This window comes from Coffea eugenioides, chromosome 6 (genome assembly GCF_003713205.1).
Source record: "Coffea eugenioides isolate CCC68of chromosome 6, Ceug_1.0, whole genome shotgun sequence".
Classification (NCBI taxonomy): domain Eukaryota; kingdom Viridiplantae; phylum Streptophyta; class Magnoliopsida; order Gentianales; family Rubiaceae; genus Coffea; species Coffea eugenioides.
Window position 1 is genome coordinate 54,337,061 of NC_040040.1, and position 26,520 is coordinate 54,363,580.

The 26,520-nt window shown below is 34.7% G+C and overlaps 2 protein-coding genes and 2 non-coding genes across 8 annotated transcripts; 2 read left to right on the forward strand and 2 right to left on the reverse strand.

Annotated features, from left to right (window-relative positions):
• Window positions 1–253: 253 nt before the first annotated feature.
• Window positions 254–4,560, reverse strand: LOC113772947 (arginine decarboxylase-like). Of its 2 annotated transcripts, none has more exons than XM_027317443.1 (4): window positions 4,473–4,560; window positions 4,253–4,324; window positions 2,087–2,644; window positions 254–1,881 (listed from the first exon to the last, which is right to left on the reverse strand). In XM_027317443.1, exons 1-4 carry the CDS (start codon window positions 4,494–4,496, stop codon window positions 859–861), a joined length of 1,677 nt encoding a protein of 558 aa, XP_027173244.1. In that variant the 5' UTR covers window positions 4,497–4,560; the 3' UTR covers window positions 254–858. The 2 variants fall into 2 exon arrangements, with proteins under 2 accessions (XP_027173244.1, XP_027173245.1); XM_027317444.1 differs by having other exon boundaries at window positions 4,253–4,380; window positions 4,473–4,524.
• Window positions 4,561–12,938: 8,378 nt separating this feature from the next.
• On the reverse strand, window positions 12,939–18,313 carry LOC113774938 (mediator of RNA polymerase II transcription subunit 21-like). 4 transcript variants are annotated; one of them, XM_027319600.1, is made up of 2 exons: window positions 18,106–18,313; window positions 12,939–13,653 (listed from the first exon to the last, which is right to left on the reverse strand). In XM_027319600.1, the coding sequence occupies exon 2, from the start codon at window positions 13,636–13,638 to the stop codon at window positions 13,216–13,218; it is 423 nt and encodes a 140-aa protein (XP_027175401.1). In that variant the 5' UTR covers window positions 13,639–13,653; window positions 18,106–18,313; the 3' UTR covers window positions 12,939–13,215. The 4 variants fall into 4 exon arrangements, with proteins under 4 accessions (XP_027175401.1, XP_027175399.1, XP_027175402.1 ...); XM_027319598.1 differs by having other exon boundaries at window positions 12,939–13,661; window positions 18,106–18,311; XM_027319601.1 differs by lacking the exon at window positions 18,106–18,313 and adding an exon at window positions 14,995–15,154.
• TRNAT-AGU lies at window positions 15,618–15,691 on the forward strand. The gene has a single exon. It is a non-coding gene; the product is annotated as a tRNA-Thr (tRNA).
• Window positions 18,314–18,946: 633 nt separating the features above from the next.
• Window positions 18,947–19,020, forward strand: TRNAT-AGU. Its single transcript has one exon. It is a non-coding gene; the product is annotated as a tRNA-Thr (tRNA).
• Window positions 19,021–26,520: the final 7,500 nt, after the last annotated feature.

Below are 26,520 nucleotides of genomic sequence, written 5' to 3' on the forward strand. Positions count from 1 at the left end.
CTCAAAAATAAGTGATGAGCTATTCACTTATCACTTAATGTGATATACACTCAAATGTATTAGATTTAGCACTTAACAATTCAATGACTTAATGAATTCAAACTTCAAATTTCAGATTTCAATTTTCAGTTTTCAGATTTTAGTTTTATCAAACGCACCCTTAATTGCATATGGAGTGTGCGTGCGTGCATCAATGTGTGCCTAACTAGGGGAAACTAGATCAGACAGAAAGACATAATGAAGGAGAGTGACGAGCAGAAGTGAATAGGTAGATAACATGGACAAACCATGTTACTCTATGGCCGCAGAAATAACAATTATAGAATGAGACTGGTAAAGAGAAGACATTCACCCAGCACAGGGATCATCCTAAAATTCAGAATGAGTACAATGGAGAGCTTATATAACAGAATCCCATATGCGGGCCTTTTCCACTTTGAGTCAGTTCGAGAAATTGAGAGTGCTGGAAGCTTCACAGAATTATTAGGAAGCTAGGCGCCTGCCCACCCAATCTCCTCACCTTAACTCACCAATGGGATGATGGAGAACTATCATGCTTAGAATATCAGACGACTGAGATAATGCATCTATCAGCAACCGCCATTGCCACGGTATCACTTCTCTTGGTCTCTGGTCAATGTGCTGCTACCGTAGCATCATCTTACCCGCATCCAACTAGTCAATTTAGCAACGACAACATGCATAGAAAGTACAGAAAAAGAAATAGACTTGGCGCATTACATGTAACAACCCACTTTGCTCCTGTAGTTCAAGACTTTTTGCTCCAGTGGAGTTTGTGGCAGAACAATGATCTCAGAATTGCCCGTAATTTTCATGCACATATGCCATTTCTATCACCTAGACATTGCACACTAGAAGGGAGGAAAGAAGATGATCAGAAGCTCCATTGATGACAACACCTTTATCTCTGACCTGCAGCATATAAGCCAATGCTCCTTCGGATATCACTTCACCAGGGATAAGTACTGGTATCCCTGGTGGATAAGGACATATTAGTTCACCGCATATTTGGCCAATGCTATCTTTTATGCCGACTTTTGTTTTTTGAGCAAAGAAAGCCTCTCTTGGGCTTAATCTCATGCTGAAATCATCAAAGGGCATGACATGGTCAGGATTCTCACTGTATTTTGTGCAATTAGAAGCTGCTGATATTGCAGATAGGTGCTTCAGTCCTGATATAAACCTCAAGATATGTTCTCTTTGAGTCCCTAGGTTAAATGCTAGAGTGATAGATCGTGTCCCAACAAGTTCAGGAACAACCCCAAAATCCTTGCTTAAAATATCATCAGCTTCAAAACCAGAGAGACCAAGCTGTTTTGTGCCAATTGTGACTCTCAACGGATCCATATCAGGAAAGTGAGGAAAGCTAGCAATGTCAAGGACTGAGACGTTGTGAATTTTACTCATTCTACTTCTTGCTTCCATGGCTAACTCAATAGCGTTGTGGAAAATAATGTCTTTATTTTCACTAACTTGAGCCCTAGCAGCATCCAATGATGCTAAAAGAAGATGACTAGGGCTACTACTTTGAAGCATTTGAAGGCATCTGCATATTCTATCCCTGTCAACAAGATCTCCTGACCTGTGTAACATTGACGACTGTGTCAGAGAGCACAGAACTTTGTGAGTAGACTGTACCACAAGATCGGCGCCTTGACAGAGAGCTGAGTCGGGCAATAGCTCATGAAATCCGAAGTGTGCACCATGAGCCTCATCAACAATCAGAGGGATCCCATGAGAATGGCATAGCTTAGATATTTCAGCCACTTTGCTGCAAATGCCATGGTAAGTAGGAGATACTATAAGAACTGCACCGGCTCTTTGACCTTTCATTTCCAGTTCCTCTATTGCTTTTTCCACCTGCAATAACAAATATCTTGAGTTCTAAAATGTTTACTTGCCTGATAAAGCACCATTAAGTACCGCCACTTGAAAGTGCATTAATCAGATTGTAGCACTTAAAAACTTCTCATGTTTAAGATATTGTTCCCAGGCACAAGAATGACACTTTGACAGGACAAAATGGCACTAGAATAGCCAACTGAACATTTTACGCCAAACATGCCTGTGATGGAGTAATGCCACCAGCAATATCCCAATCAGCATCATAATCAGGCAAGATGTACTTTGGATGTACACCAGACAATATCATCCCAGATATGGCTGAAATATGACAGTTACGTGGAAGAATGACATTGTCTCCAGGTGAACAAGTGGCCATAATAACTGCATGGATTCCACATGTACTACCCCCAACAAGGAACCATGTCTCTGATGCTCCAAAAAGTTCAGCGGCTTGTTTTTGTGCTTCTAAAATGGGTCCTTCTGGAGTAAAGAGGTTGTCAAGCCCTGGTTGCCCGTTTAAATCATGAAGATATGGTTGTTTACCAATGAGCTCGCTGAACGATGATGGTGCTGCTTGCCCTCTATTATGTCCTGGAAAGTGAAAACTAGCAGCATTTTCCGCAGCTGAAGCTTTTAAAGCACCAACCAAGGGTGGAAGCCTGTAGTCTTGAATTATTTCAGAAACATTAGTTGGAGTATTATGCATTGAGACAGACCCCTTCATTTCTCCCTGCCTGTTCATGTCTTCCTTCCTTCCCAAAGCCATGTGATACTCATCCTGTAAAAGATTTCAGAAAAAATCAGAAACTCGCAACTTGTAGATATTCATCTCTATTAAATGATTGAGCAGAAGATAAATCTCTAGCTTAGACTTGAAAATTGGCCTTGACAATATACAAGATTCCCAGCTGCTTCCTCGTGGTAAAGTTTCCAGCAATTAATACATGCACCACTAAAGTGGAGTTATCCTAAGATGAAGAGGATTTACACGCACAATTACTAATATTAGACAGATGTGTATAGTTATTATGTATCTCTACAGGTAAACAGGTTCATATAAGGAACTTCTGACAAACGTAAACCATCTGAAATCATCAATTTGGTTGGCATTAGAGAGAAATGGTAACAGTAAAATATCAAGTAGTTGAACTAAATCTAGAGAAGAATTAAATTGACTTCTTCTTATCTAGGTCTCAGATAAAATATGAAACTTGCTAGTAATGACAACATTTTCAAAGCAGAGACTACCAACAATTAGAAATTTTATGCTTCAGAACACATTATGGAGAAAAGCACAACGGGGAAGGGCTAGCATATTGCCCATTGAATGATTAACTCAAACATCCACCAACAGAGATCTAACTTCCATGCTTTAAATTGATGCTTAATAACCCACTAAAATCCAGTTTGGCAGTTTAATAAACTATATATATTCACTGAAGTGCATCTTTTACATCAAGCAATTAACTTTTGTAACCTATAATGGTTTCAAGTGGAATCCTACAAATCCATTCTGGAACAGTTTTCTTGGTGTTCTGAGGCATATTAAAACATAGAATTGCACTAAGAATAGAAATGCAGTTGATGTTTCATCTGCTAAATGTTCTACTTTAATGCAAAAATTTAAGCCACACTCAGAATTGGGTTAATAGAAGCTATGATACTGGCCATTTTTTTTCGGATGGGAAGATAAAAACCCAAAAATAACTACATGACATCAACTGGACACTATCAACACTCAAAAGCTCCTAAGCTAGCAACAAACTTGGATAAATATACAAGCCATCTTGAATGCATCAAACAAGCCAACATTTATTTCATCCCAAAAATCAGAGCAAGTTCACGTTATCCTATAAAACCGAAGAACCCATATTACTCACACAGCACACGACCGTACTATCCGAAGACAAAAATCAATTGATTTTAATCCAACGTCTCGGACTGTGGTCGTGCTGCTACTACTGAAATTATTTCCAGATTCCAATTGGTGAAATTACATTATCTACTAAAGTTTATGGAGAACAAATCCTCTGCTGCCTAACAATACTCCATTAGGGTCACCACCATTCATTCAACATTATCAAAACACAGAATTACATATTCATAATAGGTCACTAAAACATCACAACACATCAAGCAATCTTTCCACTCCAGTGTCCACCTTAAATTACGTTATTTATGAAAATCATGATTTAACATAGCAACAAAATCATTGAATTCCATCATATTTCTATGCAAACAGAAGTTAAAAAAGCAGATATGATCAGAATTCACAAGACCATTTCTCATAAGAGTTTCTTGTTGATGCAGAACATAAGTAGAATAAAGAGTTGTGTACAATTTCAAACAGAAACAGACAATTGTGAGAGAGAAAAAGAAAACCCACTTGCAGAATACAAGCTTTTGGTCTCTCATTAAGTTTGGAGCTCCACCCACTGCCAAAACTCGGACTAAAGCTCTGCCAAAGTGCCAATTCTGTTAGCAGGAAAACGGTCTTACAATACAAAGTCCTTCCTGGGATTGAATTGTTAGAGATTTCAAAGCATATAATTAGAAGGACAACATGCAAGTAACTCTGTGTGTGGAAGCGAGGGAAGGAGTCTTACCAAACAGAGGAGAGGAGAAACCATTGCTGGAGTTGCAGCTTCAGGGGTTCAAATGTTTGTTTCTCTTTGGTTTTATGGCCTTTTCATATGGATGGTTATAACTTATATAGTGGAGATAGTACGGATGTCTCGAGGAAGAGTAAAGCAACGGGTTGGAAAGAGGTGGTGAACAATGAGTCACCGCAGCAGCATTAATGGGGACGGCCAGCATGTGCTGTGTCCTTGCAGCACAACAGTATCGGTTTCAAACCAGCAGCATTAATGGGGACGGCCAGCATGTGCTGTGTCCTTGCAGCACAACAGTATCGGTTTCAAACCAGTTTGAATGCCCCTGTGGGGGTTCTTTCCCACGTCGGTACCGGGGGATTTGGGGTTGGGTAGATAAATCCCCTGACGCCTTCAAAAGTTTTGGCTTTTGAAGATTGCTCGGGAATCTAGGTTTATTTGCTGAATTCTTGATTTCCATCAAGAAAATGTCAGAAAAAAACAATCGCTGGGGTAGCTATACCGGGGTTGGTGGGGGTTCGTTAGCTCTTAGTAGAAGCCGCCCTGCTGGGCTTGCCCCTGTGGGGGTTCTTTCCCACATCGGTACTGGGGGGGTTTGGGGTTGGGTTAGCTCTTAGTAGAAGCCGCCCCGCTGAGCTTGCCCCTGTGGGGGTTCTTTCCCACATCGGTACTGGGGGGTTTGGGGTTGGGTAGATAAATCCCTTGGGCGCCTTCAAAAGTTGCCGGCTTTTGAAGGTTGCTCGGGGATCTAGGTTTATTTGCCGAATTCTTGATTTCCGTCAAGAAAATGTCAGAAAAAGAAAAAAAAAAAACCAGTTTGAAAGTGAGTGAGGTGGCATCCATGAGAGCCGTGAATGCTTAGTGGTGGGTCGAGGTGGCAACAGGTAATTAAAATAATTCAAATGAATCAGCACCAAGGACTGTTTTGCAAAGTAAAAGTACAAATACCCCTGGACTCGAATAAATTGCTTTGGAGGACAATGGGTAGGGACATTTGTGCAAGGTTTACGTTTAGCGGCAAATAAAAAGTGCACAATAGCGGGCCATGTTTGTTTGTTAGTAACTCATTTAAAAACTGAATGCATCCTCCGGGCTCTAATCTCGCATAGGCCTTAAACCGCTACGAAGCTAGACCCTTGTCAAATTGGCAAGTATCATTTAGTTTTGAATCTACCTCAAGCTTAAAACATTACAAAATAATTTTATTTTTTAAACAACATAAACAAAATAATAATTTTTAAATAATTATTAAAATATTACAGATATATTCGCTTCATCCTTCAGAATTATATCACATCCCACATTTAATAAAATAAGATGAATTGAAATGGTATTTTGTAAAGAAGTATCTTCAATATATTTTTTCGATTGCCTTCACGGAACATACACAACCCTTTGTCGTTTTTTTTAACGATTTTTTTTATCTTTATTGTACCTCTTGTATGATTCAAACCCGGATGAAATTATGACCATCTATCAGAGACATAAGAATGAACCAATCTTGTAAGATTCCCTTTAAATTCTTAGATTGCTTTGGGAAGAATTCTTATTTTAATGTCCTCAGTATTGGCTATTTTAGACTGACGTAAATTATATAAGTACAAACTACAACACATTTCCATACAATTAGTTATTTCATTTTTAAGATTCACATTTTAAGTTATCCATAATTATGTGAATACTATTTTTTACGATAGGCATTCAAAAAATGTACATACAAATGAGATGCATTGACACCTATGATATATATTATTAATGTTACATTCGTTGACAAATGGCCTAAACTTTTTGGGACTTCATTAAAGCAACATATTGCATCACTAAGTTCTCTCATAATTGTTCCCATTTAAGAGGTTAACGGTACAACTTGGAAATTTTTTCCCATTTTTTTAATCAATAAGGTCATTTTTAATGCAATGTTGTAACTACATCCATGAGATAGTCTTAACGGTTTTAATGCATTGCTAATACCTTGTGCATTTTGCTCTCTGCCAAATTACGGACACAATTTTTTTCCTTTTTTTCTACTTACCAAGCGATCATTCATCTACTTTCTATTCTGTTTCTCTACCATTTAATTTTACTAGTTTCACAAATTTTCTTACTTTTATTATACTTGTATAATATGTTTTCCACAAGCCAAATCCATCTAATTACATGATGTTCAAGATCTATTCACATATTATATGAACATTATTCGTCCTTCATTGAATATTAAATGACCTATAAATGTTGCTCGAATTGCCTTCAATAATTTGTATATATGTTACACTTCAAATTCATTGTCAATTTTTTAAATGAAATCAATCGAATTCAAGCTTCAGCTCTAACTCCAATTTCATTTTGAAAACTATTTAATTATGCATTTTAAAGATCACTTGTGATTTAGAATAAATTCATAATTATGCTTATTTTTTTAACAAATTAAATAATATTCATTTCATGTATAATTACTTTTTTTATTCAAACAAGACATATATATCGTATATTTAAAAATATACTAATATTGCTATTCATTTATTCGTTGTCATTATATATGTGTTCATGAACTATTCGAATAGTTTGTGAATAGGGTCGTGCTCGTTTCGACTATTAAATGAACCTAACATCGTGTTCAACTTTGATTTATTTATTATACAATCAATCTTTTTTGTCACTCAAATGAACCGAACTCGAAATGTTCGTGACACCTTAAATTGTACTATAGATGAAACTTAGAGAGGAATGGATGATTTGGATGGTACGTGGGATGGACCTATTTTCAAGTTCGAGACCTGCCATTTACACTAAAAAAACGTGACAATACTTAACTCTTCTTTGCTTCCATCCTATTACTTTAATTCACACCTTTCTTGCAGCCCGTAAATCCCACCTCTCATATTCGCCAAAAGTGCGCCTATATGGAATGTTCGACTCCATCATCGTTACTAGTAAACTAGCATGAATGCCCGTGCTACGCACAGTGCTGAGATTATTGAAAAAAATGAAAATAAAAGGATAAATAAAAAAGGTTAAAAAATTGTACCAACACATTTAGTTGCACTTTACCCCTTAGCTCAATAAATGGACACTTTGCCTGTCTACTTTACGTTTTAGAACAAAAATGCCTCTTCTATATTTATTAATATTTAATTTTTTTTGCCCTTTTTCATCATTCTCTCATATAATCAAATACTTTCTTCTCTTTGCTATTTTTATCTAGATATTAATTTTAATCATTTTAAAACATTATTTATTTATTTTTATTTTTTTTACCTTACATTATTAGGAAAATAATGATCATAAAGGGTATGCTATAACAAAATATATGTTATTTATGAACACATGCTATTTAATACTGGTGAGAACGGTACACCTTATATGTTTGCAAATTTAAAAGAATTTTTTAAAAATTAATTAAATATTTTAGTAGTTGTTGGTTTTTGTTTTAGAAATGTGGAGTGGGAAATGTGGGGGAAATGTGGGAAAAATGTGAGCATGATTATAGGATTTGTAGGAGCGGTAATATATAGGAGCCCCTTAACTTTATATTTAGTTGCACTTTACCTCCTCAACTCAATAAATGGACACTTTGTCCGTCTACTTTATGTTTTAGGACAAAAATGCCTCTTTTATATTTATTAACATTTAATTTTTTTTGCCCTTTTCCTACTTCCTCCTTTTCTTGATATTTTTCATCATTCTCTCATATAATCAAATATTTTCTTCTCTTTGCTATTTTTATCTAGATATTAATTTTAATCATTTTAAAACATTCTTTATTTATTTTTATCTTTTTTACCTTACGTTATTAGGAAAATAATGATCATAAAGGGTATGCTATAACAAAGTATATGTTATTTATGAACACATGCTATTTAATACCGGTGAGCTAAGGGGTATTATCATCTTATCAAATTTGGCAAAAGTCTATTATTTCAATTCCAAGCTGCATCCCTGGTTATTATTAATTCTTTATTGTGTATTTGAATTTTCAAAATCTTAACATCAAGTATTAGACAAAGTGTGTCCATTACATATCGAAATATGTATTACAAAAGTTGAACTAAGTGTATTTCACGGTCAATGTTAAATCCAATCATCCATATGGACGATGAATGATTGTTAATCTGTTATACTTTCCTCCTCAGATAAGGCAAAACACAGAATATGCCATTGCAGCGACTTTGTCTTGATGCAGGCAAAGTTGGAAAGAAGCAATAAATCACATTTACTTTTACTGCTATACATAAAATGCACAGATTAAAATATTATGGGGCTGAGGGAGTATTACAATTTGATTTGTTCCTTCCAAAGAATTTAGAGTCCTTGAACTTAACTCAATTGATGAGACATTAGACATTAATCAAGTGATCATGAAATTCTGACATATTTATCGTCTTTGACTTTTTTCAAAATTTAGTTTCCTTATTTAACATTACTATTTTCTAAGAATTTTGAGGCTCATTTAGCCCGTTGTTAAGAACGCTAATCACACAAAATATTAGAAAGAAAACCCACAAGACTTAGGGTATAATATTGCTACCCATCCAAATTGCATTTGAATTTCTAAGGAATGCATGGCACATTTCCTCTGACCACATCGCATTTGTTTGGATAGTGGGTTATTTCCTCAAATATATTTACTTACATCACCATTATAATTTTCAATACAGCTTTTTATCTTCTCAATTACTTTTTTATCTCACATACATCACATCACAAAAAGTGCTATAGTAAAAATATCTCAAATAATTTACAATCCAAACAAAGTTGATACCATGAAGGTTTCATGATTGGTATATTTTCAATCTTTCACTATTCCTCTCAGATTCCTTTTACAAAAATTAATGTTGTCATAAAATCCCACTAACCAAATGTATCAAAAACTTTTATCTTCTTGGTCCTTGGATTTTGATTCTTCCTATGGTTTATACCACTTTGCAATTAAGCTTCTTTTTGTGACGATTTATACCTAAACATATATAGCCTGTTAATTTTGTCCTATTAGCAATTAAGTAGAAGTTTAGGTAACAAAGTGGCATTAAGAAAAAGTTTTTAAGTTGCAAACTGTGAAAGGTTCTTTATTTGAGGTGCAAGATCACGTTAATTCTTGTTAATTTAAGAAATATTTCCTAATCTAATTGAGCAGTTCTTTCACTTACGTAGTCCTGTAAATATCTAAATCGTTCAATTTTGTAAATCATTTTTTGAAGGAATTTTTTTTGTAAATCTTTGACCTGGATTCTTTCTAGAAGAGATATTAGCTAATAAGATGATTGATTAGATGTTGACTAATCATGAACCAGAAATGTAAACAAGAACAAAACAATTGCAGCATACAACCGCAAATCTAGGTTGTTCAAAAGAGGAAAAGTATTAAAAGAACAAAAGTAAAGAAAGAAAAGACTTAAACTCGTTTTTCCAAACTATTTTTGTTTTCTAAGCAAAAAATTGTCAAGACTTTTATTGGCAGTTTCAACTTCTTTTTCTTCCCAATCTTTGCATATTAATCTCACGTTAAATATTACTAATGCCACTTTCATAACTTTTCAAGTTTTAATAAATTATGAAACGCATAAGAAGAAAAATGTTGCATGAAAAGGGATAAGTCGTAATGAATGTATTATTAACCAAGAAATCGACATTCAATTTAAGATTTACATATCTTCAATTGTATCTTACACAAAATCATTCCAAAACAAACAGAACTTAACCCAAAAACGCTCAATATCATCTTCTTCAATGTGCTATAAATTCCTAACCATACCCTCCCAATCTAGGCCATAACCAAAGCCAAAGGTTCAAAACCTCCTCGTGCCTGCGTACGTTTTCACTCGCAAGAAAAATTAAATTAAACCCTCAAAAAAATGGCCAAAGAATTCCACCCTCTTCTTCTCATCATCTTCCTCTCTTTCTTGATTTCCTCTACACTTGTCGACGTCTCATTGACGATGGCCGACGAGGACTTTAGCCCTGCCGATGCTTTCCGTGCACTAGACCCTAATGACCCTTTGGTTGTCACGATAGCAAAGTTTGCAGTGGAGGAAAATAACAAGCAAAAGAAAGAAAATATCCAGTTTGCGAATGTTTTAAAAGCTGCAAGCCAACAAATTGGAGCAAAAACTGAGTATGGCCTCCTTATTAAGGCAGATGAAAATGGTACTTCGAACACCTATGTAGCAGTTGTCTTGGACAGCAAAAATTCTGGGAGGGAGCTCGTTGGCTTTACAAAGCCAAACTTGGCAGTTTAGGAGATATGATAATTTAGCAACTGCCAGAGTTATATTTGTATTATGGAGGGGGACATGATGATCATATAGGTGTGATTATTTGTTTTCTTTTTGTTAGTCTTCTAACAAGACAGGAGGTGGATTGGAAATGGAGTTCCGATGCATAGGTTTCTACCACTATTATCTATGAGAAACCTAATTTGTCTTTTCCATTACAATGACTTGCAACAAATATATGAATAAAATTTGCCTAATTTGACTTTATTTTGGGCTGAGTGGATGTAGTCTTTTGATGGAAATGTTTTGCATTTACTCGGACAAAAATACTTTACAAATGCAGTTAATTAGAGATGTGCTTTTCGCTTGTGTAGCATTAATTTTGACTTAGTTCGTCTCTCTTTCACTGATACTGTGGAAGTAGTATAAACATAGATCTTGGGAAATATTTGGAATTACATGCTTAGAATTTGGAGTACTCTGTCTGAAAAGAATAACCTAGAATTAGGTCCGTAATCTAATCTCAACAAACTCAATATCAAATATTAAAACTTGATTTGAGTTCTTAATAAACTTGAAATTTGTGCATGATTTTGGTTTAATCACCTGCCATCTCAAACTCAAACAAATTTTTTTTATGAAGTAAATTTTCGAGTCAGATTTGCGTAAATACATAAAGCTCACGTTTTATGTATATGAAAATGAGCTCGATTGCTACATTTGTTGATGCTTTGTGTTCTAGTTGTATAAACAAATTCTGAATTAACTTTTCTTCAAGAAACTCAGGCATAATTCTTTTTACATCCATAACCAAAACCACAGGAAACCGTCTTATAGGAGTAAATCAACTTCAATGCCACTAAACTGTGTTACTTGAACGCCTCACCTTGACTGACCATTTGTACCAGGCCTGGTGCGTTATCCTTATGAGTCACTAGCTACTAAATCCATTTGCTGCATTAAAATAGACTTTAGTCACTATAGTACCACACTATGTCTATGGGTGTGTATTTATAATATTGCACCTTGCAAGTGAGTAACACACAACATGAATGGGGGCATGTTAATAAAATTGCACCCAAAAAATAGCATAGGAGATGAAATGAGATTTATTGATAACTCAATTCAGCACTTAAATTTAATGGAATCAGATCTTAACATATTCAAATCGTTTGATAATAAAAAAGTGAACATTTGAATTAATTAAGTGGCAATGAATTTTCTAAGTAAAATTTGTTCCTAAAATTAAGTGATAAACTCTTTACTTATCACGGAATGTGATAAGCACTCAAATATATTAGATTTAATACTTAACAATTTAATAACTTAATGGATTCAGATTTCAGATTTCAGATTTCAGTTTTATCAAATGCACTTAGTGAGGTGCCACACCTTTTTGGAAATTTTTGGAAATTAATCAAGGAAAAAGAGCAGTTCGATCCTCATTATTTGGCTGTATGTCAAATTGATCCCTCACATTTCGAGCAAAACGAAGGTTTATGAGCTTATTAGTCATCATATTTGATCGATTTTCTCTTAACTCCATTCTTTTTGTTAATCGATCAACGGCCTTCATTTCATTCTTTTCATCAATCAGTTTCCTTCTTGTAATTTCTTTCTGAAGTTTGTTCAAGTCATCATCATTTCCTCCTCATCTATTTCCATCCTTTGTATTGTCCTTTGGTTTGTCGTTCTATTTTCATCCTTTTTGTTATAATTAATCATCTATTTGTTTTTCGTCATTGCTGAAATCAATCTTGACTGCTAACCAACTTGCATACCACCTGCTTCTATTGCGATTCATCTTCTTCAGGTCAGCTGTTAATTTTAATTTCACTTCTTCTTTTTTTTCTTCCTCTTCTTCCCTTATCAAGTCATTCAAAATTTCAGTCTCTAATCCTTCATTTGCATATTTCTCTCTGCTTTCTTTCCCTATATTTATTTTTTGGGTTGAGTACAAAGCACTTTTGTGCTGGTATGATTTAGTCGCTTATATTTACATGGACCATTAGTAATATACTTGTGATCTTTGAAGCTTCACTTGTTTTCTTCAGATAGGTATGTTGTTCTGGACTTCGATTCTACCGTCTAGTCCTTTTTCAGGCCCTTACTCGAGGAATGAAAGTTATACCCTCATTGATCCTGCTGGTTATCTCTTTCATTCTATTGCTGCCTTTCCTGCTTGTGCATGATCAACTTTTAATGTACTAAACATTTTCTTCTTCTGATTATGACTTTTGAGCATGTTACATGACAGAAAAAAGTCTGTTACAAGACGATGGATAAGATCCAACACCTAAAATGATTTGCTTATGACACAATCACATTACAAGTTGATCTGCAAATACCCCATCCTCCATACTAATTATCCTCTAATACATCATGACAGACAAAATCCTGAACCTTCTAAAAAAGGACAATATAAGCTACAAAAGAGGAATGGATGTTCTAATGAGCAGGGTGCAAAGCTGCTGAACAGATTGCTACAAAAATGTTCATCACGATTATAATGAAAATTTGCGTAGCCTTCAATCTGGTTTCTTTAAGTTCAAGCAGTTGTCTGTTGCTTGCCTGAACAACTCCTGCACTTGCTTTAATTCATTCTCCGCAGCTTCCAGTTGTTTTTGCAGTTCTAGGCCTACGGCATCATTTTCAGCCTGAAGTTCTGCAATTCTTTTCAGTTGAGCTTCTTCGCCTCCCTCAGCTAACGGAAGGGCAGCCACCAACAAATCAAACTGCTTGGCAGCCTTGACAAGTGCAGCACTCATGAGCTTCGGTTGCTCAGCAAGGCTAGCTGCATCCTCCGCAGCACTAGGAGGATTAGCTGGAGGTTCTGGATAATTAGGAGACAACCTAACTGGAGGAGCATCCCTTTGAAGTGTCCCAAAGGTATTGAAGGCAAGGCCTGCGATTGTGTTCACCTGTTCTTGCAGTTGGGATATTATATCCATCTTCAATTTTGAGACCTGCAATTCTGCCATTAACGGCCAACTTTCAGTTCAAGTAAAGCAGCATTTCTCAATTTCTGTACACCTTCATTTTGAATTCAAGCGATTGGGTATTTCATTTTTTATCACATTAACAACTCAGAGTGAGAGACAGAGAAAGAGGTCAAACAGCACACATGATTGACAGCTGAAAGAAAGAATCTGAGGCATCCTTATGACTCATAAAAATATTTGAAGTAAAAACGAGTGAAAAAAAATAAAAGAAAACAAAGACATATATGGCTTGGCACAAACTGTCGGTCAATCAATTTGAACACTCACAATCTCAGCCTTTCAATATCATTCACGTGCTTGACAGCAGACAGATCCTCTACAACATGACTTAACACAACAAGGCAAATAATATCACTACTCACGAAGGTGCTGAAAAATGCCATGCTTTATGAATATTAAAAGCAAGCCTTTACATCGTTCACTTTTGCAGATAAACAAATGAAGCCATCTGCATGAATTTCCCACATCAATGTCTTCAGGCACTAAGATTTCTGCTTTGGGGCAGGAACTGAATTTCCATCCAGAGCAATTCAATCAGTCAATATTCGTTTTCAAAAAGAATTCAAACCACAGACTCAACAATCTATCAAGTAATAACTCCAGCTGCTCAATTCTCCTAAATTTGCTGAACCTTCAATCAAAATTCAGCTACTTCAATACTCTACTAGAGGAGAAAGGCCCAAAATGTTCCAATACCATGTTATGGAGTATCCTCTGTTCCAATAGATAGACGTGAAATACAAACCCGTGAATTGTGATCTCAGCCCACTAAATGTATGCTTCTGTAATGGCTGACTACTACTTATTCAGAAATTCTTTCAACCAATTTTGAGGATCAAATAACTACAGTAGAATAAACCACATCAACACTACCCAAGACCAAGACTAACCCCATCACACCAAGCAGAGCATTACACCTTGCAAGAAGGAAGCAAACCAATTCAAGATAAGAGATCAGGTCCGCCAAAGAGGCCTAATGGACAAGATATAACCCAGTTCTAATTACTACTATAAGCTTTTTAGCCTTTGGGTCCTCTATATAGAACCACACTTTCGCCTATGAACTGAATCATTGCTATGCAACAGTCATTTTCTCATCACATTTACAGGAAATAACCAAGAGCCAGAAAACCCAGTACAACAAATCCAAAACTCTAAATCTGAAAACATCAAAATGACTCCAAACAAGCCCTTACCAACAAAATTGAACAAAACCCAGGTAACAAAATCTCGCCAAAAACACAGAAATCTAATTAAATTAAGAGCTGGAACTGAAAAACGTGGAATCAAAAAGAGGTCTCTGACCTTAAAGTTTCGAACTTTATATGGTTCAAGGGCTGGATTCTTCTAGGTTGTGGGTAGATGCAAAATCTGCAAATTCTGAAAGCCTTTTGGTGGCTTAAAACTTTGGTTGATGGACTATGATTGCGGATTTTTGGGGAGAAATGCAGCTAGTAACTTGGGTAGTACTACTTATATACTGGCAAGCATATGGTTGGTCTCCAATTTTTTCAAAGAAAAGAATTTAGGCCATGTTCTCCGGATTCCCTTTCTTCTTTTTCTTTTTTAACATATTTTATGATTTTTTTTATGTCACACATATATCAAATCGAATAGTTAGAATATATATATATATATATATATATATATATATATATAAACTCTAAAATATAATAGTTTAAATGAGTTTTTAATTTGTTGAAGTTTGACTCATACTATTGACCATTTTTAACTATAAAATCAAAAGTGAAGTTCTCAAGTTAAAAGATTTCAACTATCAGATGTAATTATTCACTGTAAAAAGTTTTTTTTTTAATCTATCTATCACTTAATTGATCGTCATTTCATGGAGAGCATACTATACGGTCTGATTTTAAATTGTACTGTGCAGTGAAATTCCAAGGAAAAACTGATTCATCAAACAAACAGCTCTCGTAGCTCAGTTGGTTAGAGCACCCGTTTAGTAAGCGGGAGGTCTTGAGTTCGACTCTCAACGAGAGCACCAATCAATTTTGCTTCTGTTTGCCATATAGCCTTTTCGGTGGTCCCACAGATTTTTCCTTTCCACGCACCCAAGTCTTGGCCTTCTCTCTACACCTAAATCTATAAAACAAAAAACTTCAAGCCAACAGCTTATAAAACTTTTGACTACCGATTTTGTTATGGGATCTTAATATCATTTGGCACACCTAAAATTTCAAAAATATCACTTACCTCCCTTACTTTTGTTATTTGTGTAACAAAATTTTTAAAAACTCTAAACTACCCTTTTACTTGCTAAATAAAAATATTTCTAAACCACTTTGTTCACTTTAAGAAAATCATCACCTCAAAAACAATCTCTTACAGTACTACCACATCACAATGATATACCCCATAAAAATATAAATTTGAAAAATAAAAAAGATATTTGAAAAGAAATACACTTGCATCAATTGAATTCTATATGCTCAAAATCGATTTATTATGAATTTATATTTTTTTCCAACAACTTCTCAACCTTTGCTCAAGCCATTAAATTGTACCAATCATTATAAAAATCAACTCAAAATATGCAAATAAATGATACCTCACTTTATCATAATCACAAAAAGTAAAAGATAAACAAAATTTAATTTATTATAATTTACAAATAAAATATCACATAGTCATCCAAAAATTATGAGTAAGAGAGAATGATGGAGAAAAGGGAAAAAGAAGAAAGTTACTTTCGTTTCTTTTTCTTTCAATTTTTGAGCTCCATTTATTTGATATGTTATGAATTATGTGTCAAGTGAGGGTTAATATAATCTTTTTACAATTACTAGAGGAGGTAAGTGATATTTTTAAAACGTCAAAAGTACCAAGTGATATTTTTAAAACCTCAAGGGAGGTTTCTGATATTATCCCTTTTGTTATTGTGGTCTTCGCCAGAAAATTTTTGCCAAGCCAAGAACAACATTACTAGTGGCTCTGTTAAAAACAGAGTATGAAATTGAAGAAAACCTGATATCCTACCCTTTGAAGGACATTAACCACATAAAGTAGGGGAACAAGATAGGCAAACCATTTTGGTAAGCCCGAAAAAAAAAAACACCAGATGTTTATCTTCTCAAGTTAACAAAGGTAAAGCTCATGTTCTGTCATAGTAATAGGAGGAAATTACTCGAGTACCCCCTAAACTTTTCAAACAGTTGAGTTTTGGCCACTCAACTATTAATAGTGTGTTTTTATCCACTGAACTATCAAAAGTGTAAATTTTGACCCATTCCTTTTATATTTCACCGTTAACATTGCCAAATCTAACTATAATTAGTATGCCTCCTGAATCGTGTGGACCTCTGAATCTAATAGAGTTAATGGCGGAATTAGATAGAATGACCCAAAATTTACAGCGCTTGATAATTCAGTGGGTAAAAACATACTATTAATAATTGAGTGACCAAATCTTGACCATTCAAAAAGTTCAATGACCCCCCAGGTAATTTGCTCTAGTAATAGCCTGATGAGAAGCTAGTAGGGAAAGTTAACGATGAATAAAGCTCAGAAACCAGAAAAAAGAAATAGACATTACATCTCAGATATATACTTGAAACTCCAGCCAAATTCTCAGCCTGCTATTGTAACCGGTAATTCTACTCAGTCTGCCTTAAACTTCATCCTTTCACTTCATGTAAATTTTCACATCCTGTAATTACCATTTTTCCAGTGTTGGGATTCGTAAAATTTCTGGAATGAATTTATGGAGAGAAAGGAAAAGAAAAAGAGGAAAATTTCTTATTTCATATCATCAAGCTGAAGTATATCAGAAGATGATTCAGTAGGGTATAATTCGCTAGCCAGATACAAAACTCAATCTCCTATCTTCAACAATCCTTTTCAGGTAACTGCCCACTTTGACATGCACATACAGATGGAGAATGAGTTCACGGATAAGCTTCAGAACATAGTGGCTGTAAATGAAAAACAAATATATGAGTCTTCATTCTTAAGAATTATCATTTTTTTTCCTTTTAATTATGTTTTCTACTTTTTTGAAATTTTATTGTCAGTAATCAACTAAGGAATCTTACACCTAAATTTTTTGGACAAGATATAACCCGGTTCTAATTACTACTATAAGCTCTTAAGCCTTTGGGTCCTCTACATAGACTTAAACACACAAGTTCACACTTCCACACTTTCACCTATGAACTGAATCATTGCTACGCAACAGAGTCATTTTCTCATCAAATTTGCAGGAAATAACACAGACCCAGAAAACCCAGTGCAACAAATCCAAAACTCTAAATCTGCAAACATCAAAACGACTCCAAACAAGCGCTTACCAACAAAATTGAACAAAACCCAGGTAACAAAATCTCGCCAAAAACACAGAAATCTAGTTAAATTAAGAGCTGGAACTGAAAAGCTGGGAATCAAAAAGAGGTCTCTGACCTTAAAGTTTCGAACTTTATATGGTTCGAGAGCTGGATTCTATTGGGTTGTGGATAGATGCAAAATCTGCAAATTCTGAAAGCCTTTTGGTGGCTTAAAACTTTGGCTGATGGACTGCTGCGATTGTGGATTTTTGGGGAGAAATCCAGCTAGTAACTTGGGTAGTACTACTTATATACTGGCAAGCATATGGTTGGTCTCCAATTTTTTCAAAGTAAAATTTAGGCCATGTCCGGATTCCCTTTATTCTTTTTCTTTTTAACATATTTTATGATAACTTTTTATGCCACACATATATTAAATCAAATAGTTAGAATATATTTTTTTAATAAAAACTCTAGAATATATTCCCTCTGTCTCATTTATTTAATCATGTTTGGGGAATTAACTTTTTAAAAATACGATTTGATTGTGATGTTTGTACTTTTTTTTTTTAATTTTATCTCCGTAAATTTAAAATATAAATTTGAATATAACATACATATGATTAGAAAGAAGGTTATATTGAAAAGAAAAATTAAAAGGTGCATTGACTTTTCTAACATAACAATTATTTTGAAACATTCTAAAATGAAAAGTATAGTTTAAATGAGTTTTTAATTTGTTGAAGTTTGACTCATACTATTGACCATTTTCAACTATAAATCAAAAGTAAAGTCTTGCAAGTTAAAAGATTTCAACTATCAGATGTAAAATTATTCATTGTAAAAGTTTTTTTTTTTTTTTTTTTCCCGATCTATCACTCAATTGATCGTCATTTCATGGAGAGCAACCATACGGTAGGATTTTAAATATTACTGTGCACTAAATGTTTGAAAACATTTGATCCACCCATCGAACAGCTCTCGTAGCTCAGTTGGTTAGAGCACCCGTTTAGTAAGCGGGAGGTCTTGAGTTCGACTCTCAACGAGAGCACCAATCAATTTTGCCTCTGTTTGCTTATATAGCCGTTTCGGTGGTACCAAACATCCAAGCCCAGGCCTTCTCTATGCGCCTAAATCTATAAACGAAAACCTTCAAGCCAACAGCTTATAAAACTTTTGACTACCGATTTTGTTGTTGTGGTCTTCGCCAGAAAATTTTTGCCAAGTAAAATAACAAACATTACTGGTGTCTCCGTTAAAAACAGAATATGAAATTGAAGAAAAGCTGATACCTACCCTTTGAAGAACATATTATGTAACCATAAAGTAGGGGAACGAGATTAGCAAACCATTTTGGTAAGCAAAAAAAACACCAAAATGTTTATCTTCTCAAGTTAACAAGGCAAAAGCTCATGTTCTGTCACAGTCATAGCCTGATGAGAAGCTAGTAGGAGATGGTAACGATGAATAAAGCTCAGAAACCAGAAAAAAGAAACTGCAGACATTTACATCTCAGATATATACTTGAAACTCCAGCCAAATTCTCAGCCTGCATGCTACTGTAACCTGTAATTCTACTCAGTCTGCCTTAAACTTCATCCTTTCACTTCATGTAAATTTTCGCATCCTGTAAATACCATTTTTCCAGTGTTGGGATTCCTAATATTTCTAGAATGAATTTATGGAGAGAAAGGAAAAGAAAAGGAAGAAAATTTCTTGTTTCATATCATCAAGTTGAAGTATATCAGAAGATGATTCAGTAGGGTATAATTCGCTAGCAGGATATAAAACTTAATCTTCTTTCTTCAACAATCCTTTTCAGCTAACTGCCCACTTTGACATGCACATACAGATGGAGATGAGTTCACGGATAAGCTTCAGAACATAGTGACTGTAAATGAAGAAATATACGAGTCTTCATTCTTAACAATTACGTTTTTTTCTTTTTTAGTTATGTTTTGTATTTTTTGAAATTTTATTGTTAGTAATCAACTAAAGAATCTTACACCTGAATATTCATGAAATAAGTTCAAAATGTTCGTTAGTTTTGCTAGAAACTTTAAAGTTTTATTTAGAAAGAAGTTGATAGTTAGTTCCATTGTAAAAGTAAATTTTTCTAAACACATACCTAGTAAAATTACTCAACATAATGGTAGGTTCCAGTAATAAAAAAGTACATTTTCCTAAACAGGTACCTGGTAGAATTTCTCAGCATACTGGTAATTTAATGAAAAATGTAAGATATTTCAATAAATTAGTAGGCCTTGCTAGTCAGATGTTTCAATACATTGTGCTGCTCACGTTTTATCCAAGCAACTACGCAGAATACCAAGATTGATTTTATGAATTTAGCTTGGTTAATTACAAGAAAAAATAATAAAAGAGACAGAGATGAAATTTGGAAAATATTTAGTAATTATTGGCCCATTTACCCTGAAACAAATATATCAAGTTATTTGATGTACGCTATTTCAAATTCTTCATGACATTTAAGGGGAAGGGATGGGTTGGATAGTTTAAGGATAAGGAGCATAAATAAAAAGTTTCAGGTCTGAGTCCTTCCACTTACACTAAAATAAAAAAAAAAAAAAAAATTCGTCGTGGCATTTAGGTGCAAGTTGCAACTGGTAAAAAATAATACGTGCAATGACATTTAGGCGCAATTGGTCAAAGATAAACATGTGCAATGCTTGTGCATTTTGCTTAGTTTATGCGACTGGACACTGCTGATCAACCGTCAAATTGTTTATTTTCTACATTATCCAAAGTAATTTATTGAAAACTAAAGTATACCTATAACTAATGAAGACATTTTCTCAATTTTTTTTGGAACAACCAGATTAGTGTAAACACCAAAATTTTGCAATATTTTCAATATTTTCTTGAAAATTTTGTCTATTTATTGGTCATTTATTTCCATGCATTCTAATATGAATTTTTCTTATTTTATAGGTTTTTTGAAAAGAAGAAAAAAAAAAGAAAATCAAGAAAAACGAGAATAGGCAAAAGAAGAAAATCAAGAAAAGAGAAATCCAGCCCAAGTTATAGAAAACGGAAGAAGAAGAAATAATTGGGAGCTTCTAAGACCTATCCACCTACAATTTTCTTTTTCCCCAAGACTCCCACACACTCACAAACTAACACTCCACTCCATTACACTCACCCTTTCTCCATTAACACTAGTACATGCAACTCTACCCCATCTATCGCTCTTGCCTCTCTCTCAAACTCACACTAGTGCATACTCACACTTCACACACTAACACTCTTTCTTCTCACTCGACTCTCTTCCTCTTTGCATGCACACGCACACACACAATCACACAGAAATACATTCACACCTACACATATAATGCACAAAAAGAAAAAAAAATCAAAAAAGAAAGAAAGAAAGAAACAGAAGAAGAAAAAAGAAGAGCTAAGGAGCAAAGATAGGGTTGATTGAAGTTCCTAGCCACCACCACTGCAGTTGATCATCACTAAGGTCCTTTCTTCCCTACTTTTATTTGGTTTAGCTTTAGATTTGGCAAGTGGATTTTGTGAGGACTTGCAAAAACCCTCATATTATCTTAAAATTCCCTTTTATTTTGAATAAATTACTTTAAATATCTTTATTACTCATTTACTTCCTCAATAGGTGCAATAAATCATAGAATCAAGAGTTTCATCTTTAGTTTTATAGTTAGCGTAAATTAGGGTTTTTGCGTATTTCGGCAGTGTGATTAGTTGGTGAGGTGTGTGTATTAAATTCGAAAGTTAAGAGTGAGTTTTAGATAAGAGAAAGTGTATGATTAGAAGTGATAATAATAAGATAGTGAATCATAAGTTAAAACACTAGTACGATCGAGTTAAGGAAAATCGGTTTGAACCGACGTGCACCGTTTGTTACTGATTGAATACACCACTTGGACACTACTTTATTACCTTAATCTCCTTGCTATTATTTCAGAAAACCCTTAATTAACCCTTAAGTGGCCAAAATTATTGACCAAAAGAAGAGAGAGAAAAGAAAATTTTGAGATTTAATCTTGTAGCGACACTTGACAGAAATCCAACCAACTTTGACTAAACAAATTTCCTTTCTTCTTATCACCAAATTAGCTTAATTTCTACTTCATTTCCTTCTTGTTGGCCGAGAGTGAGAGGAGAAAAAAAGAGAGAGGGAAGTTAGCAACTCCAACCTTGAATCTATCTTTGTTTGAGTAAAATCAACCAAACCAAACCGATTAAACTTGCCTTTTGGTGTTTGGAAAGCTTTGTGTGGTGAAATTTTTGGAAGAGAGGGGTTTGGTTTTCACTTGCAAGCAACTTTTGGAAGGTATAATGATTGATTTTCCTTTTCTCTTGCTTAATCTTGTTAAATTTGGGATAGAAGCTTATATTCTTGGTTTGCTATGGTTAATTATTTAGTTTTTTATGGTGTAATAGAATGTTTAGCTAGGATTTGCATCTTTTTAGTTTTGATTAGTGTTGTTTAACTAGTAAATGATGTTATTGAGGTTGAAAATGGAACTTGTGAAGTGATTTTGCACTTGAGTGTAACTTTGTTAGAGTAAAAGTGGAATTCCAGCACTTAGTAGTGATTCTGCCCTGTTTCTGGAACCAAACTGACCTGAATATTCGTCCATGATAAAGGCCAAATCAGTTCTTCCTAAAAACATGAAAGTTGTAGGAAATTGAGTTAACTATCTACCTGCAAAATTTCAACTCAATCGGAGCACTGTATCTTGTGAAATGACTGAACTACCCCTGACTGCCCAAATGCCCTATTTCACAGGCAGTTTTGAAAAGGACTATATTGAAAAAAGGACTGTATCTTGTGTCGATGTCTTCATAGGAAGTGTAGATCTCTGTCTTAGCTTCGAAATGCCATAAAATTTTTCCCAATCCGATAAGCGTAGCTTCAGTTGTGACCAAAATGCCGAAAGATGACAAACCTGCTACTTAGACATTTTTCTTTAATACTAGTTTCCAACTTTGGTCTTGGTGGTTTCATTGTTAGAATTGACTTGTAATTGGATGATATTGAGCCTAGTTGAAGAGCTATTGTGTTAAGCTTACTTATGTATTGAATTTGGGCTGAGTTGAGGAAAAAAATGAAGCCATAAATGACTGGAAAATAGCGCAATACAAAGGGTATGCTGCCCAAATTTTCACTCAAAAGTTAGGCGAGCGAACTTGAGACTTGAGCAACGACTCGAGGTTGAAGCGAACTTTGCGTGTTATGGTATTCAAGTTTCGTTAGTAAGAGGTATATGAGCTGAATTTGGCCAAAACTCGTACCCTTTAAAAGGTGAAGATAGCGACCAATAGAAATACGTTTTCCTCGTCTTTTAGACTCAAATGTGAATTCTAAAATTTTAATCGCTTCTTTAGCAACACCAAAAGAGCGAGCATGAATTTTCTAGAGTTTGATAAGTAACATGAATACTACCTAAATGAGTTTCAGTTACTTGATTTTCTTTAAGCGAAACTCTTAAGTTTCGAACCCTAGTTGATTTCAAACTCTTAAATGATGTTTTATAGCAGATTTGGACTCCAAACAAGGAGTTGTACTTGAACGTGAATCTAAGAAGCACTAAGTTTTTGGTGAGTGCTTCCAAATACCTGATTGAACTTGATACTTATTTTCAATACTTGACCAATGTGATCGGATGATATTTGATTGGTTTGGTCAGGCAAGGGTGTACTTTATTGCACTTACCCTAATGTGATATATTCTTTTTCAGTGGTTGCAATTGACTTGATATATATGTATATGATTCGCATCTCTTGTCTGGAATTCCAGAAACCCTAAGGCTAGTTAATCAAGTCGAGCCGGCAAAGGGCCTGATCGATTAGATAACGAACCCTGGGTCTCTTGTTTTGTCGAGTGGAGTGATACCTCCTCGACTAATCGGCATGCTCGAATATTACCACACATGTTTATTTGGGTGTTTGGACCCAGTAAGGGGGTTGAATGGTGGATGGGTTGGCGTTAAGCGTAGCACTATTGGACTAATTACTTTACTTGAAAATTGACGGAGTGTCAACTACTCCTTGATCAAGTTATGGCGGAGCTCTTTTGCAATAACGACTGTATCCTTTTACTTGACATGTTCAATATTCAGCGATTGGCTTTACGAAGTGTTATTATTCATTTTCTTGACTTGTTATGCTCGCTACTTTGCCACTTTGATACTTTCTCTTTAAATTAATGGTCAACTTGCTATTTGAAACCTCACTGAACTTTAACTCACTCTATTAGTTTTGTTTTCCTTACAGGGGATATGAGCGAGGCGTGAGACTGGTACAGGCTAGCATAGTCTAGTTTTTGGAAATTTTGTGATTGAACTTGCACTAGGCGCTCGATTAAGGTTGAATGTATGTAGAACTTCAATCTTTTGATGTATTTGAGATTGTATGGAAGTTTGAGATAGAAATGAATGTATTTGTACGTTCCAAACTTGGAAACTGTTATTCCATTTACAGTCAAGGTTGTGAACTAGTTTATATGAAATAAGTGAGCGAGTCCTGACGAGAGCTGAGCAGGTGGTCCGCTAAACCCTGGGGTACGCCCTAGGGGGAAGTGGGGTCGTCACAGATTTCATAGAAAATCTCAATATTTGCATGTCAACTTGTGATTTTGTGACCTTTTTTGTGGACTAGTTGGTTGTTTTGAATTTTACATGCTATTTAAACTCAAAACATATGAAATCATACCAACATACTCCTTGTAACATGTAAAAGGAGTAACATGAAGACATTTTCTCAATTTTTTTTTGGAACAACCAGATTATTGTAGACACCAAATTTTTATTTTTCTTGTCAATATTTCCTTGAAAATTTTATCCATTTATTGGTCATTTATTTTCATGCATTCTAATATGAATTTTTCTTATTTTATAGATTTTTTTGAAAAGAAGAAAAAAAATTTCACTAAAATATTGAAAAAATAGAAAAATTTTGGCATCTACAATTATGTGATTTAACAATATAAAAGGGATGATCGTAAATACCTAATAGAACATGAAAAAGAAAAAAAAATACCAAATAATGAGCAAGAAAAAGGATTGTTTAGCAAAAAATCTTTAAGTTAACTGTATTAGCCTCTCGTCTCAGGGTAATCAAATGCTCAATATTCATTGTTGTAGATCAGATACCTTATTATCTATACCACTTTCTCCAAACAAAAGCTGATGATAAAGCTCTGGCTCAAATGAGGCTTGATAGCTTGGCTATCCTCTGTCACCTTGCGACTTTTGATGACCTGGAGCAAGCCCAAATTGCTTTTCAGTTTTTGCTTGAAACCGAAGTATTTCCATTGTGCCTAAACTGGATGGAAATGTATAAGGGCGTACTTCAAGTTTTGACTTGCATGGTGGATCAACTTGCTAGAAATCCTGGTGCAAGCAATTTGCACAAAGTTGTTTATTGCCTGGATCGTTTCCCTGAAGCAGCAAGATAAGAAAAGGCTATTGAATCAATGAGATGTACCATTACTGCAAAACTCTACTTTCCATGAAATTTATCAGAGAAATCCAGGGATCTTAAGTCTGCTGCAGCAACTTCTTCGCAATCTGACTCCCGGATTCGGGCCTAATGCATAAACAATTTGGCTTCAAACACGCTTCAAGATTGTCAGTGTGTTTGAACAGCAATCATGTGTCTATTTAGTAGAAAATTATGTGGATCAAATAAGTATTTTGATGTTGAAGGTATTATGCTCAAACGCAGGGGATTTAGTCTATCTTTATTATAGAAACAAATAATCAGAAACTATCAAGTTCCAGGACATTTAAATTTTTTTTTTTAAAAAACTATGCCCAGGTTGGAGCCAAAAGTGGCTTTTAGTTATAAAGATAACAAAAAGGTACATAATAAGAAGATGTATACATTTTTTGTATATTGGCTAATTCTCAACCATCATGATGGCCCTAGATAATGAAATACGTAAACATTTATTTTACTTGCGCAATATCTGATCCCCAGCTTGTGTGCGTATAATGTACAATTCATTATTCGCATGATTTTTTTTAACCATCCCATCCACGGTTCAAAGTCGCGGTCGCAGTTCGGATCGTTCCACATCGGTCTCAGCATATCGATCACGGTCTCGACGAGACGCGAATTTTTGAAATATTTAATATTCTAAAAATTGTAAAAAATATGATAAACAAAAATAATTAAAAAATTAGTAAAAATAATAAAAATTCAAGTTGACTCGAGATGACTCAGATTGATTCGGTATGTTTCAGCCGTTTCAACCCTTCACAGTGACATCTTGATGAGTCAAGTATCTTGGAATCGTATCGTCTTGATATCGTATCGGAAGGGCCCGAGACGGTGACGACTCGGTCGAGTCTTTGAACCATGATCCCATCCCTCTTCAGACCCTTGTCACCTCTAATTATCAGGTACATATTTAAATCCTAAATTTGACAACAGAAAAGATTTTAAGAGCCTTTTCTGACATCCTAGTGGTTATGTGAAGTTAGAATGTTTTGAGGCAGTATAAAAAATTGGGTGTAAAAAGCTTCTAATCAGAAGTATGCTCTGCAAAATTAGAACG

Coding starts and splice junctions, on each gene's coding strand:
- LOC113772947 (XM_027317443.1), bottom strand. CDS start 4,496: ATGGTTTCTCCTCTCCTCTGTTTG. Junction 2,645..4,252: donor CAAAAGCTTGTATTCTGCAA/GTGGGTTTTCTT, acceptor AATCTTTTACAG/GATGAGTATCACATGGCTTT. Junction 1,882..2,086: donor GTGGCATTACTCCATCACAG/GCATGTTTGGCG, acceptor TTGTTATTGCAG/GTGGAAAAAGCAATAGAGGA.
- LOC113774938 (XM_027319600.1), bottom strand. CDS start 13,638: ATGGATATAATATCCCAACTGCAAGAACAGGTGAACACAATCGCAGGC.